This window comes from Felis catus, chromosome A1, assembly GCF_018350175.1.
Source record: "Felis catus isolate Fca126 chromosome A1, F.catus_Fca126_mat1.0, whole genome shotgun sequence".
Classification (NCBI taxonomy): Eukaryota; Metazoa; Chordata; class Mammalia; order Carnivora; family Felidae; genus Felis; species Felis catus.
The window spans coordinates 126,734,919-126,750,374 of NC_058368.1; the positions used below are offsets into that span (position 1 = coordinate 126,734,919).

General features: G+C 37.6%; 1 protein-coding gene and 1 long non-coding RNA gene across 4 annotated transcripts in view; one reads left to right on the forward strand and one right to left on the reverse strand.

Annotated features, from left to right (window-relative positions):
- RAB3C (RAB3C, member RAS oncogene family) overlaps positions 1–14,166 on the forward strand; it is a 307,888-nt gene extending 293,722 nt beyond the window's left edge. For all 3 annotated transcript variants that reach the window (XM_045061019.1, XM_011282948.4, XM_006927740.5), the window contains exon 5: positions 6,379–14,166. In XM_045061019.1, coding sequence (XP_044916954.1) covers positions 6,379–6,566 — 188 coding nt within the window. In that variant the 3' untranslated portion in view covers positions 6,567–14,166. The remainder of the gene's footprint in view (positions 1–6,378) is intronic.
- Positions 1,182–7,833, reverse strand: LOC109501471. Its single transcript, XR_002159547.3, has 4 exons — positions 7,695–7,833; positions 6,065–6,161; positions 1,571–1,658; positions 1,182–1,456 (listed from the first exon to the last, which is right to left on the reverse strand). It is a non-coding gene; the product is annotated as an uncharacterized LOC109501471 (long non-coding RNA).
- Positions 14,167–15,456: the final 1,290 nt, after the last annotated feature.

Sequence of the window (15,456 nt, forward strand, 5' to 3'; positions counted from 1 at the left end):
TGATTTCAGTCTTCTTGAATTTGCTAGGTCTCATTTTGTGGCTTAACATATGCTCTAAAATAGAAAATATATCATGTGTGCTTGTGAAGAATAATATTCTGCTGTTAAGATCTATTTATTCTGTAGTGTTCTAATCTGCTCTGTTTGGCAGAACTATCCATTGTTGAGAATAGAGTATCAATGACCCCAACTATTCTCGTATTATTTCTCCATTTAGCTCTGTTTTGCTATATGTATTTAGATGCTCTGATGTTAGATGCATAAATATTTACAATGGTTACACCTTCCTGGAGTGACCCTTTTGTAATAGAATATTTATACATCTTCCTTGTCTCTCTTACTATTTTAAATTATTTTTAATGTTTATTTTTGAGAGAGAGAACGAGATGGAGAGGGGCAGAGAGAGATGGAGACGCAATCTGAATCAGGCTCTGAGCTGTCAGCACAGAGTCCAACACAGGGCTTAAATTCACAAGCCATGAGATCATGACCTGAGCTGAAGTCAGACGCCCGAGTCCCCCAGACACCCCTTAAGTTTAATGTGTTTTATCTGTGACCATGTTTTTCTCTCTTTAGCTATGTGTGTTGGTCTCTGTTCATCCTCTTCCCTTTCTTTTAGGATTCTCGAAAGGTGTCTTGTCTATGAATAATTGTTAGTTCTTGTGAAGGAGCAGCAAAGAATAACCTATGTTGCCATCTTAGTGATGACACTCTAGAAATAAGAATTTTAAGTTGGGTCAAAATGTAATTTTTAGCAGTTTGGTAGCCAAATGTAATACACAGCCATATCTCGAGGAAACTTGGAAGTGCCTTGGATCAAGGCACTTCACTAGAGGAGGGATGGACAGGCTTGTCGACCTTATTGACTAACTTTGGTGCTTTCTAGGAGGGGGTGTCAGTAGAGTTAGTTAATAAAGTAGATTTTCTTCACAAAAGGAATGAAATCTAGCATGGGCTACTGTAGTTGTAGCACTACCCTTTGTACTGCTAAAGCTGAGCTTCTCTCACCTACAGATAATGTTAAACTCCTGTCAGGAGTAGGAAAGGCAGGCACCAAACTTTTTCTACATCCACCATGATTTGTGAAGGCCATACAATAACCCTTCCATATAATAAGAATCCAGATGAAGCAGGAGAAAGCTACCATCTGGTCAGGCCTGGCTAATGATGAGGACTCGGACTAGAATATTTGACTACTTATTGTAGCAATATGAATCTTTGGCTTAGTTCCGGTTCTCTTCAGCTTTGGAAGGCTTTCTCCAGCACTTCTTGAGGCAAGTATATTCAAATTCTTATTGATTGCTCCTCCTGAATTGTGTCTTTAAAAGAGCTCACTTGCCAGCTCATTGTGCTGCTCAGAAATCCAGAGTTTTGGCCCTAATGTCACCCAGCTGGCAGCAAAATGACCTTTTTTTCCACGCTGGTTCATCTAGTTCCACAGAACTGCCATTAGAATCTGGAAATCAAAGGTCTTATTAGGAATTTGAGAATAGAAAACTGAGCACAAATCATAGACTTTTAATAATGAGATGAAAATGATTATTGCAGTATGGTTGTAGGAACTGCTTACCCTCTATAAAAATGATAGCAATTCTGATTATTCTTTCAAAGTGAAGTTGAAGACCGTCCAAGTGCCCCAAATAGTGGTTAGGATTTTCCTGGGGGTGGAGAAAGAGACTCAATTTCCCAGAACATCTTTTGAAAACAAATGACATTTTACAACATGGTATAGCCATTGACATGTACTAATACATTGTTGCCTATAAAAGAAAATTTCTCTAGGACCTAGAGTGGTGGGCATGGGAAACATTTCGATAGAGATTTCTTATGGCCATTATACATTTTCACTGATTTAACACATATTTTAAAAATATGTATAAAAGCATAATTGAAATGTAATTCCTACCTCATGAAATTGACCCATTTAGAGTGTACAATTCACTGGGGCTTAGTGTATTCTGAGTTGTACAACTTTACTGTAATCAAACTGAAACATTTTCATCACCCCAGAAAGAAACCCCACAGCCATTAGCATTCATTCTCTCTTTCCTCAACTTGCCATGCCAGCCCTAGGTCACCACTAACCTATTTTCTGTCTCTATAGATTTGCCAGTTTTGAACATTTCGTATAAATGCATTCATACAATGGTAGTCCTTTATGTATACTTATTTAGCATAATGTTTTCAAGAAAAACTTTCTATGATTGAATGATAACCCATTATATGGATATACTACACTTTGATGATCCATTAGTGAATGAGACACTAGGGCTGGTTTCTTTTGTTATTAGAAGTTGTGGCTGTAAACATTTGTATACAACTTTTTATATAGACTTGTTTTTATTTCTTCCAGGTATATACCTAGTGGTAGAATTGCTGGGTCATACTGTAACTATGTTTAACAAGTTAAGACTTCCAGAGTATTTCCAAAAACCTGGATCATTATACATTCCCATCAGTGGTGTTTAAAGATAGTGAATGCTTGACTTTACTTTCTAATGGGATGTTTCATGCACCTCTAATCCTCCCCATGTCTGGCAACCACTCATCTGTTCTTTGTGTCTGATAGTTTGTTTTTCTATTGTTGTTTTAGATTCTACATGTAAGTGAGATCATATGGTATTTCTTTCTCCATCAGATTTAATTCACTTACTATAATGCCCACAAGGTCTATCCTTGTTGACACAAATGGCAAGATTTCATTTTGAATGTTAAATAATATTCCACTGTATATATATATATAGACCCCATTTTCTTTTTCCATTTATCAATTGACACTTAGAATTACCATATGACCCGGCAATTCTATTTTTAATTTTTAATTTTTTGAGGAAGCTCTGTTTTCCAGAGTGGCTGCACCAGTTCACATCAATGGTGCATAAGCATTCTCTTTTCTGGACTTATTTACCAGAACTTCTTTTTAAGATTCTCTCTTCTCACCTTTCAAAATGACTATCTTACTGTTGCTTTGTTTTGCATTTTTCTAATGACTAATACGGCCCAACACGTGTTCCCTTTTCATTTACCTGTTTGCCATCTATAGGTCTTCTTTAGAAACAGGTCTATTATGATCCTCTTGCCCACTTTTTAATCAGATTTTTTTTTTTGGCTACTCAGTTGTAGGAGTTGTTTATACATTTTAGATAATCCTTTGTCACATTTATGATTTGCACATATTTTCTTAATTTTGTTGGTTTCCAATTGTGTTGATGCTTTCCTTCACTATGCAGAAGCTTTTTGGTTTAAAAATCGGACTTCAGGGGCACCTGGGTGGCTCAGTCAGTTAGGTGTCTGACTTTGGCTCATGTCATGATCTCGCGGTTCATGAATTCGAGCCCCATGTTGGGCTCTGTGTTGACGGCTCAGAGCCTGCTTCGGATTCTGTGTCTCTCTCTCTGCCCTTCCCTTGCTCATGCTCTGTTTGTCTCTCTCTCTCTCAAAAATAAATAAGGATTAAAAAAGAATTTAAAAATCTGACTTCAAAAGCAAACTAGTGGGACTATTTCAATTAATTGGCCATAGATGCCTGGATTTGTTTCTGAGCCGTCTCTCCTGTTATACCTACCTATGTTATGTTTTCATGCCTGCTTACACAACGTCAAAGAATCAATGCTACTTTCAAGCTTTCTATATTATAAGGTTATACCTTCCATAGATAGTGATTCCCCTTATAGATGTGGGCATGGAAAATGACAACATTGAGAGAATGGATTCTAATTTTGAAGTAAGTTCTCTGCATAAAATGTTATCCAACAGCAATGCACTGCTGTTGGTGAAAGCAAGAATCCATCTTTGCTGCAAACTTCATTGTTGTCTTGCCAGCCACCCACACCATCAGCATCCATCAACATCGAAGCAAGACCCTCCACCAGCACAAAGATTAATACTCACTGAAAGCTCAGATGGTTAGAAATTTTAAAGTATTTTTGAATTATGTACATTTTTGGCACATAAACTCAAATACACTGGGAAACCAAAAAATTCATCTGGATTGCCCTATTGCAATGTTCACTTTAGCGAGGTGGTCTGGAATTGAACCGACAAGATCTCTGAGGTATGCCTCAGATTATGTCTGATGCCACCTCCATCGGTCTGATGTAGCACAATGTATCAGAGTACCAATCATTATGATAGTTGTTTCACAGTCTACACTATAAGCTTTCACTATTGAAAAAATTAGAAAATTAACTAGAGTATGGTTATTTCAGCTGAAACCAAATAGTTGCAAGAGAGTGTCCAGGTTAGTAGTTCAAAGCCAGTTTTACCATTATAAACTGGGCAAATAAATGTTTCGGCAAAGAACCGGATAATTTTGTGCCTGTTTCCTTACCAGGAAATTATTTCAATACTAGCACCTACTTCACGGAAGAAAGGAGGTACAATATATCAAGTTCTTTGAATAGGACCGGTTATATGATAACCATTCAAATATTTAATTAATACTATTATCATAGCAGGGTTGGGTTCACTTGGCACTTTATATTTTCTCCTTTGAGCCTTGTGACTCTGAGCCTTTGAGCTCTGTAACTAAGTAAGGCAAATGTCAAAAGTAACCTGACAAAAACATGACTTGATGGTGAGGCTAGATTTCCCATCTTCTGATAATGCATCTACCACTCACCATACCCTGGCACCCTCTTCTATAGAAGACTGTTGTAATATGGTGTTATTTTCCTGGTCAAGCCCCTGAGAGAATTCTGGCTCTTGGGATTTAGGTTCATTTTACTAACCTCAAGTTGTAAACCAGCATCAGGGTGTGTCTCAAAGCCCAGATTAAAGGAATCACATGTGACAAAAGCTTACACAGATGACTGTTTTATGAGACTTTCAAGTCCAGTGCATTCCCAAATGCCACTATTTAAGGAAACTAAGTATTAGCATGAGAGAACTCAATCTGTCCATAAAACCTTTGTGCCAAATTATGGGATTTTTTTCTCTAAGTTCAGTGGAATCTTAGCATCCTTACTTAGCACTGGGAAAATCCCCAGTAGGATGCATATAGTCCTACATCTTGGCAATAAACACATTGTTTAGATCCATACTGTTCTTCCTCATGCTCCTCTAAATCCAATCCTACAATTATCACATTGTATCTTTACAATACATAATGAGTGAAATTCAAGCTCAAAAATAGTCATTTAACTCCATAGTATCATAACTAAATTACAAGTTTTTCCAGAGAATTGCTTTTTATCTTTCAGTATTACTTTTCAAAAGTATTCTGGGTTATTAAAGTGTTTAGACATGGATGTAAAATATTAGTCTATTTTTTTCCTCCTTTGGTCTCAGGAGCGGAGATGAAATCAAATGATTTAATCATTCTGAATCCATGTGGCTCCTTTGAGATAGGGCCAGATGTAAGCAGAAGGATTTATAGGGCGTAAAATTCAGAATGGATTAGAAAAGCATTTTTGTGTCCAGCCCAATACATCCTAAATCAAAGTCCCCTGAATGGACTGGGGAGGTTGTCATGGCAACTAACTGGCAAGCTGAGCCCCTGGAATGTGAAGGCAAACAATAGAGTGTTAAGATTGTGTACAGAACAGCCAACTATGGCTGCTTCTGCCCAGGTACAGTGACACATCGGTAGAAGTGTCCAACTGCCACCACCTTTTTTTGTATTTCCTGGCTATTCTGGCATCTCTTTGGGAATGTATCAGGTCCTTTCCCAGAGGTCAGTACTGCTGCTGCTGCTGATAGATGACAGAAGCCCTAGGAAAATCAGCACCAATAGATGCAATGGTATACAAAGCAGTGAAGGGCTAAGAGGACACAAAAATTTCTGAAAGGAGGTTGAAGCACATTTAAGGTAAATCCAGTGACTCCTTAGTGCCACCTTGTGTCCAGTTAGATGCTGAAAATTTACCAAAAGCCCACCCTCCCTCCTTTCCTGGGGCCCCAGCAGGGCAGACACAGAAAGAGTCAGACCAGACCCTGGTGATGTTTGGTAGCCCCTATTGCAGATTAAGGAAAACATGTAAGTTAAAAGCTTTGATAGAATCTGAAATGGGACAAGAAAATATGCCAAATAACATCCATCTTAGAGAAGTTTTCAAGAAGCTACCTGGTGCCCGAGAGTTGGAAGGACATGTTGTGGCAGATCCTCGACGTTGCCCTTACTAACTTCTGCAAAGAGATTTGTTGGTGTTCATTCAGCCGTGCTAGTAGCAAAAAAAAAAAAAGAAATAGGGAAAAATAAAATGGGAACACAGCCGTGAACAAAAGAATTTGATAGCAAGATGATAACATTTGTTCAAATTGCATCTTGGGCCCACCTCTTCTCTCTCACACAATCAACCAGCGAAAAACATCAAGTCCCATTTAGTTTTCAATAGAAGTGTAAAATGACCAAGCTGTGTTTCTCTTTGTTTCCTCCAGGGTTTGAATTTTTTGAAACAAGTGCCAAGGATAACATTAATGTCAAGCAGACATTTGAGCGTCTTGTGGATATCATCTGTGACAAAATGTCAGAGAGTTTGGAGACAGATCCGGCCATCACTGCCGCAAAGCAGAACACAAGACTCAAGGAAACCCCTCCTCCACCACAGCCCAACTGTGGTTGTTAATGTCCCCACAAAGGCAGTTCTGCGGGGTGGGGGGCACATCACCAACCAACAGCATTTATAAATGGTTGATTAACCTTCATTTATACTGCCTAATAATTATTTGAGGGAAATCTTTGATGTCAGTGGCTCATACATGCATTCAATTCGTGGGAGATTTCCTGTGTTAATATGTGGCAAATATGTGATCTCAAATTTGTAAGGACTATCCATCTATAAACATCTGGTATTTGCATGTAATTTGTTACTTGTCTTTGTAGGCTCTTTTTTTGTTTCAGATTTCTTCTCAAGATTAAGCTACTGCTGGGACCTCAGACTGTAATTTCACTACAACTGACTTTTGTGCCACGGGTTCAAATTTGCAATTCACTTGTATGGATGATAAACAAGGAATTGTTTGTGTGTGTGGACAAGAGGAGATCTCAGGAGACCGTCATGGGTCTGGTTAGTTTACCGTTCAGGAAATGTGTCTGTTTTTCAGTGTTATTAATAACTGAGGAGACCATTGACTATAAAGAACTTAAAGTACTGTGTTTGAAACTCTCGCCAATTTTCTAAGACATTAAATCTAGTTCCAGTGTGAGAAGAATTATTTAATAGGAACTAGATTTAAACAATCCTCTTAATTTAGTTGTTTAAATAATCAATGTCTCTAACCCAGGGTTACTGTTGCCACTGCATGTGCCCAACATTCTGAATAGTCGAGGGCACCAACAGCCTGAGAGGCATCTGGTTAAGGCATGATATGACAGTTGTTTTAACCAAGACAGGTAGGAATACCTGCAGCACTCAAAGGACTGAGTTCACCCCTATTTCCCTAATAACTGCCCCCCATTACACACAAATCACCACCACTTTCTGAAACCATCACCAATGCTCAGAATCAAGCTCAAGTTGAAGCTTGTTAGAGCCCCTCTTCTGACAGGATAGAGGCTTGCTTCCCAAACCAGTGCCTTCTGTTCACACCTCAGCTACATTCTTGTACCTAATACAAGTAATTTAAACAATATCCCAATGGTTCAAAGATTGAGGAAAAGACCATGTTTATCTCTAGTCTTTTTCAATCCAGTTCTTCCTAATTCTAATGCATATCCCCATTCCGTATAGGAATAACAAGCATACAAATCTCACCAGCTCTTTTCATTGGGCACCAGAAGGAAATTGGCATCCTCAGCACATCCAATATTATTTGCAGTTTAGATGTTAGGAAGGCACAGATTGGCAGATGTAGAAGGACAGTTTCATTAGGTAGAGTCACTTTCCCCGTCTTTTGGTCGCTATGTTCAAGTTTTTTTTTTTCCCCTCTCTTCATGCACAGTTCCTGTAGAAGTATTGGGTGCAAGTCTTTTTAGCAAGGATACTGATAGGTAAATTTGCCATTGGATAATAAATGTCTACAAGCTAAAGAACTAGGTCATATACATTATTAGTAAGAAAGTGAAAATTACAGAATACCTGTGGGATGTGTTAAGCCTATCAGTGTCATTTCTCACCTTGAGCTTCAGATCCACTAATTGGTAATAAATTTCCACCTTGGCACCCTAGATGGCAGGCCACAGCTTAGTAAAGACAAGAATGTCTTATTGGATTTTAATGCACCAACAAGCTTCAAGAATTCCAGAAATGACAGTGAAGGGAAAGAGAAGGGGAGTGGCAATCAAAACATATTTGTTTGCTACAGAAGCCTATTTGCATGATAGTGCACTATTTCTATAACCTGGACTAGAACATGGCCATGTTCAATGATAGAGCTGTTAGGTTCAGTTGTATAATCTAATACCAAGCAAGAAGGCAAGGAAAACTTGCCTCTCTCACAGCCCCATCCCATAGACATATACAGATGTCCGGGACCTAAGTATGAAGTCCACATGGCTTTTACAAGGACCTGGCTATATGTATTATTTTAAAGGGGAGAGCAGAATCAGGGTCAGAAACGTAGAAGGTAAAGAGCTGAGTTTTACTTTTGTGTAAACCCCTTCTCTGAGTAACTGACTGAAATTGGCCCTAAGACCAAAAGACCAAGTCAGGAGCCTACTTCACAATGTTAGACATGACTAATTTGAACTAATTAGTTCAAAATTTGACTAATTTATGGCAGTCAGGGAAGCAGGATGCCCAAGTGTCATTGCCAAGGAATTGTGGATACTTTGTTTTCTAAAACTCAGTTGAGGTGGGACTTTCCTAATTCATTCTCTGTCCTGAAGCTCCCACCCAGGTGTGAGTTTCAATGGGAAGTTTCCAGAGGGGATTGTAACAGAGCTCAATGCTATGAAGCATTAGGAAGAGAGAATATTCTCTATTCCTAACTTTACTAACGGATTTTGGTTTTAAAATTAAATATTTTTTGTCATAAGAGGTAATGCTGGAGGATTCAACTATATTACTTAAAATTTTTAACACTAATTGCAATGTTTAACCTTTTTGCTGACAATACACACACACTCAGCCTCTTACATTCTCTCCATCCCTCACAAAAGCTTAATAGCCACAAATTGTTTTTAACAATGGCCTAAATTTGTATTTACAAGATCAAGATACCTTAAAAAGTACATAGTGTGTACATTTAAAACATCCATCTTGTTGTATTTGATACAATTCAATTAGTGTTTCAAGTATGAATCTGTCTCTCTGGTGCCCATCTTCTCACCCTCACCCCTGCCATTACTTTGAGAAACAAACCTTGATTGTTGAGCAAATGCTTCCAAGAGCTTTGATGTTGGCACATTCCTTTCCATTCTTAGTTCAAGTGCAAACCTGGACTGGAAAATTTTTCATCTAAATAGGTGTCCTCCAAGTGGATGGGCATTTACATTTCGGAGGACATGAATGGATGAAGAAGGTGCATGATATTTCTCAAGTCCTAAGATGGCAGTTTAAATGTGGCATCCCATGTTTGGGGTCCTAAGAACAATTGAGTTAGGACAGTCCATCCCTTCTTTGCTGCTGCACTCCCCTCTCCAGCACAGCTTCTACTGCCTTGGTGAACTTTGCTGTAGGTTCTTCTAATTCCTGCTGAGGTTTACCTCAAGTCAGTATCCCTTTGCTGCCTGGTAAATAAGTGCTAAGATTATTATTTCTCAAGGGAACTAGGATGCCTTCAGTTGTAGCAGAAAACTGCAGCATCATTATGATAAACGTGAAGGATAAATTCTACAAAACTAAAACCTAACTTCAACAAGACACTCAAACACATGGTGAGCATGTATCTTTCACCTACTTAACTCTGATCCAGATTCATTATAGTCCTTTTGTTGATCGCACTGGTCATTTTTCAGGGACCAATTTAAACCTCCAATTTTGACCAAGTCTATGCTGAAAATAGACTTTCACATATTAAATATTTTTTAAAGTAAAAATACTCCACTATTAGATGAACTTCCATAAAGCAACAGTAGTTTTGGAATGTGGTAGTCTGTTATCAGAGGTTCATCCTGATGGGCTTGGTCCACTGTGTGTCTTATTGCACAATGAGTATGTCTTATGCCATCCTCGGTTGACCATGTGGCACTTGTCAGACTATGTTTAAAATGGATCCAGACTCTACCAAGCCATCTTAAGGCTGAGGTAGTAGCTGCATGTGAAAAACTGTGACCTAAATCTTATCTTCAAGTCATGACTAAAACCCTTTGAGACCAAAAAGTGTTTGTGAATAGTTTTCATATACTATTAGAATTCTCAATCAGGTATTTCTGGTGTGGTATATTTAGGAAGTGGTCTTTCTGTCTGAAGAAACTTTAAGTTAGAGAGTTTGCATGACTGGTAACTCAAACTCTTTGTTCCTTTGTGTGTATACTCAGAGTGCTATGTCAGGGTAGCATGTGAGCAACTTGACCCATGTGGCCTTTCTATTCACCCCCCTGGAAGATATAACCTCTGCAGCACTGCTTTGCTTTGCCTGTTTGTGTATACTACTTGTGCTTGAGTAGTGCACCAGTAAAATGAAGAAGCCTTTCCAACAAGCTGAACTGGTAGGGTCAGTTTTCTGGATTGCTTTGTATTTTAAGTGATTTTTGACCAAAGCAACATAAACCTGTTTTCTATTCTGGAATGAATTAAGACAAATTGGGTCAAAGATGAAATTTATGACCAGAAAAAAAAAAAAACCTCTTTCTCCCTATGATGCACTTAAAGGGCTCTAGATTCTAGAAATACAGTATCCCCTAAGGGTGCAAAAACAGGTCTGGGATATTTATTTAAAATAATATGTATGCATTATTAGCATTTCATAAGTAAATGTTTTTTTTTCTTAAAAACCTTTACAGAAATGTTGGACACTCCAAACAACTAATTCCCTTTGGTAGATTAAAATATTTACACTTAGGCCACTTCCAACACACACACGCACACACACACACATACAGATACCTTTTATATGAAGGGAAATTTTCATATATGGTGCTTTCTCAGTGCTAGGGAAAAGGGAGCTTCTGCTGTGTTCCAACTGTAACTCACATGTTGTTTAAAAAGGTCTACACAATAGATTCTTTGCGCTGATTTGTGTGTTTGTGCACATAATTTCCAGTAAGAATAGAGAAAAATATGTTTTGCCAACATCCTAGAGAAAAATAATTTCCAAACCTCTGTCAGAGCATGTAGCTGGTAAGGAATTGAACTTTCCAGTTGTGGTTCTCTTTTCCACTCCCTGGTGTTTTTTTGTTTGTTTGTTTGTTTGTTTTGTTTTGTTTTTTTTTTCATTTTTTAAAGCACTATCCTCTCACTGACTGACAGGACCGAGAATAGGATGTGAGATTCAAATTCCACCACTTCCCCCCCATCAGCACTACTGTTGGTGGAGTTTCAATCAGTAAGTATTTGCTGAAATGAAGTTGGGGGTTTACCTGTGTATTTCCTTCACCTGTATTCATACTTTCCTTCCTAGTGGACAACTGAGAGTTGGCTGTGGCTTTTTTTTTAATGGCCATATTTCCATATTCACGTTTGTGGCTAGGGATTGCTTAGGTTCATGAATGCTGTTCTTAAAGACACAGATGGTACGTGACCCATACAGGCCCCTGGCCTTTCAGGGACGTGAGCATGACTTACATCTGTCTAGTGGTTCCATATTCCTCATCAAAGTGAAATCTGGGGATTGTTTCCTCTATCAGTAGGATGGTTTTCCATGCATTGTTTCATCATCCCTAGGATGTGTGCTAAATGAAAACTTCCTGTAATTCCTGTTAATATATTGTTGTCGTCAGACGTGATGTGATACCGTTGGACTGTCCAAATGTACAACTATTTAATGGTGTTTGTGGAACTGAAATGTCTTAAATGTTGCATGAAATATGTTATAAAAATAGATTTGTTTTCTATTTTTCAACACCTCATAATTGAGGGTTCATGGGCCAATAAGTGCAATATTTAATGACTTACTCAGTGTATATAAACTAGCGTGCAAGAGTGAATTATAATGAATGTGTGAGATGCTTTGATGGCTGTGTAACTTATTCAAATTATTTCTTGTAGCTGTATTTGTCTAGTGGTGCAATTTATACAGTAAGTACCTTATTGGTGTCATGTGAAACTCCTCTGTGCCTATTTTAAAGTACTTTTTTTCCTATAAAACCAAACATTTAGTATCTGCAAATATATGTCAATTTTGCGCTTTAGAATTGTGGATTTTATTTTTAAGACAGAATCGATGTTCATTCATTTTATATAGGCATTCCCTTCTTAAATTCAGAATTTTCCTCTTATAAGAGGCTAATTTAGATACCTAAGAAAAAATATGCACATAAGGTAAAGTCATATTTATTCTTCTCAGAAATGTTGATCACATATTCTGTGTACTAAGAATTTTTCTTGCATTTGTGTGTATATTTTGTTATTCGATTTTGTATTTTGTTTGCAAATTCAACACTGTCAACCCAGGAATTCTAAAACATTGATGTCTTTTTAGGTTGTAGTTAATGTTTTACTCACTTTCAATTCTCAATTGTCCACACTGGTGATAGAGGAGAAGCAAAAGTCAGAATTCTTAATTTTCTTTGGTATTTCAACATAGATTCATATATTCATCCTCAAACCCCTTGGTTAATCTTACAATTAGAGGCCTAGAATTTCAGTGAGATGCAAAAATTTAAAAAAAAAAATTAGGCCTGGTTGCTGGATTAACAAAAACTGTATTTTTTTTTACATGAGGTTTGAAGTAGATCAACTACCTTAAGTTTCTATATGCCAATTTAATTTTTAAGGCAAAACACTCATTTTAATATTGTACTTTGCCTTTTCACTTAGTTAGCAAAATAAATGATGATACCCGTAGGAAGAAAAGTTATGATTTGTTCACTAAAAGTGATGAAAAACAGTTGGTTTTAGATAACCTTGGCCATCTGTCCATCATATGAAACCTTCCATTCTTTCTACAGCAGTTGCCTGAAATTGACATGTGAGGATGTGCCAATAATCTTAAATGGCTTTGGGTTCCCACCAGTGATGTGTGGCCCTATTTTTAAATGTGATAGCGTGAAATTTATACTCAGCTCTCAAACCAACTGAAGAAGTCAAGTGAATGTGGATGAAGCAGGGAGATTAGGGATGACTTTGTGCCAAATTGGAAAAAAAAAAAAGATGAACGTAAGCAGGGAGCCAACACTAGAATAATTTAAGAGCATATGTAAATGTTCCGTTAGTCATCACAATTATTGAATACCATGTGCTTAGTGCTGTGGGAATTAAACAGGGAAGATGTATGGTTCCTACCCCTACATACTGACTGAAGAACAGGGAAAAAAATACCAGGATATTATGTGAATGCTAAATTATGGCAGGATAGAGGAGTAGAGAGAACTCTAAGAAGAGTGAGACTCAAGAATGTGATCCCAGCAAGAATGAGATAATGAGATTTTTCCAGACAATACATGGGCAAGGTCACATTATGTTCCCTGTGAATGGAAATGTGCAGAAGGGGCAGCTATATATCATTGCTTTTCCGCAGAGAACCCAACTGGCCTTGTAAAAGCCAACAGATTACCCTGTTTGGCGCCCTCTTGCTTTTGTCCCCATGAGGAAGACAAGTTACGCATCGACATATTCCTCTGTGCTGAGCAGCCCCAGACTCTGCCACAAAACATCAACTGCTTTAAAGTCACATAAGAACAGTTGATTTAGACATTTTGCCCATGCATCAAACCACAAAACATTGTATAATCCAATGTCAAAAAGACAGATGCGTGCCCAGAGATTTTTCTGTAGTTCTACGTTTCCCACTGAGCATCTTGGGAAATGCACAAAGACTTTTGTAACCGGGCACTTTCTGGCTCCTCAGTGACTGTTCTATGGAGCTCTTCTTCAGAAAATATTCAGTAACAGCTTAGTGCTTTCATATAGTGATTGTGACATTTAGTTGAAAACTAACTGCTGCACAGCAAATATCGTGACTCTTATGTGTCCACAGGAGCTCTTGTCTGGGTTTAAAGCTACGAAGTATTCACATTGTGAAGTTTTAATTCTCTTTATTGAAATTGTGTAAAAACTGTATGTGCTCTATTAGGTATTAAGTTTGTATGTGAATTCTGTATAGAAAGTGGTTTTTGTTCTTTGGGTTTATCTTGTTTTATTTTTTGGAGATTACAATAAATATCTAAGAGACTATATTCCTGAATTTCTCAGCCTTAGTCTGGTAATTTTTTTTTTTCCGTTTCCTTTCAATTTGTATTATTTTTGGTCTTAGGATGCCTATTTTCATTTCTTGTTACCTTTCTCTTCTACAATCCTAGACACATTGGTGAGCTTGAACTAGAGAAAGAGTGTGAACATACTTTTATTTCAGGCTATGGTTTTCTCAATTGTGGATTTGGACTTAGCCAGAGGAATTAATTCTAACTGTAATCTTTGAGGGTAAATACTGTATTATACCAGACTGAATGCATTCCAGGGTCCTAAAGCTCTTGGTTAGAGAATCAAGAATGGCTGCCAACATACTAAAAAGTCACCTCTACAATGTCAAACACCGTTTATCCTTGCATCTGCACTCCAGGGTCCAATGATCATATTGGTATCCCACTAGCACCGCTTAAGGGCATTCAAAAAGGACAACGTATGAGTGTTGTGAGTTTTGTTTGATATGTGGTGCATGGTGTAGTGATGCTTCAGATGCGGTGCGGGCTTGCTTTGGTCTTGGACCTCAGGGCATGCTGAAGCATGCAGCCATCAATCTCTTTGCATCACAGTTGATCTACTAGTAGTTTCAAGATCTCTTAGTGATCTAATTGTGCTACTAGTTCTATTTCTAGATATTTTCTTCTCAATGTGTTCTCAGGACCATTTCCAGACTCTTGCTAAATGTAAGTCAAGTGAGGTCCCGGGAATACTTACATGGGTCCAAACAGCTTCCTAAACTGAATTTGTTAACAGGAATCTCACCTACCTGAGTAGACAAAACTAATAGAATACAAAGAATCCACATGAAAGAAAAAAATATTAAAGGGCTTCCAGTTATATTGTCTATTCTATTCCTATTCTAATTCTATTCTCTATTTTAATTCATGACTCTACATGAAAATACATACACAAAAGTCCTGACCCTCAATGAACTCATATAATTTTAACAAAGGAAACTTCCCACTATGAATTACCAACATATATAAATTTAATTTTCCCTAAAATGTGTCTAATAACTGAACATTAGAAATTTATTTTAAAAGATCTCACCCAAAAATGTCTTCCTTAAAATTTTATGAAATACATTTTTTAGGGAATAGACCTGTACCCCTCAGATACAGTGGTAAAAATCTTGCCAGGGGCAAGATTCCAAGATGACACATGCTTCCTGGTCATTCTGAGGTTACTGTGGCCAAACTAGTTTCAATGGGTTGTAGTAGAAATTCCCTCAACTATCATGTTACTACCTTAGTAATAGTACTTAATATTATTATTAATAAAGTAATACTTA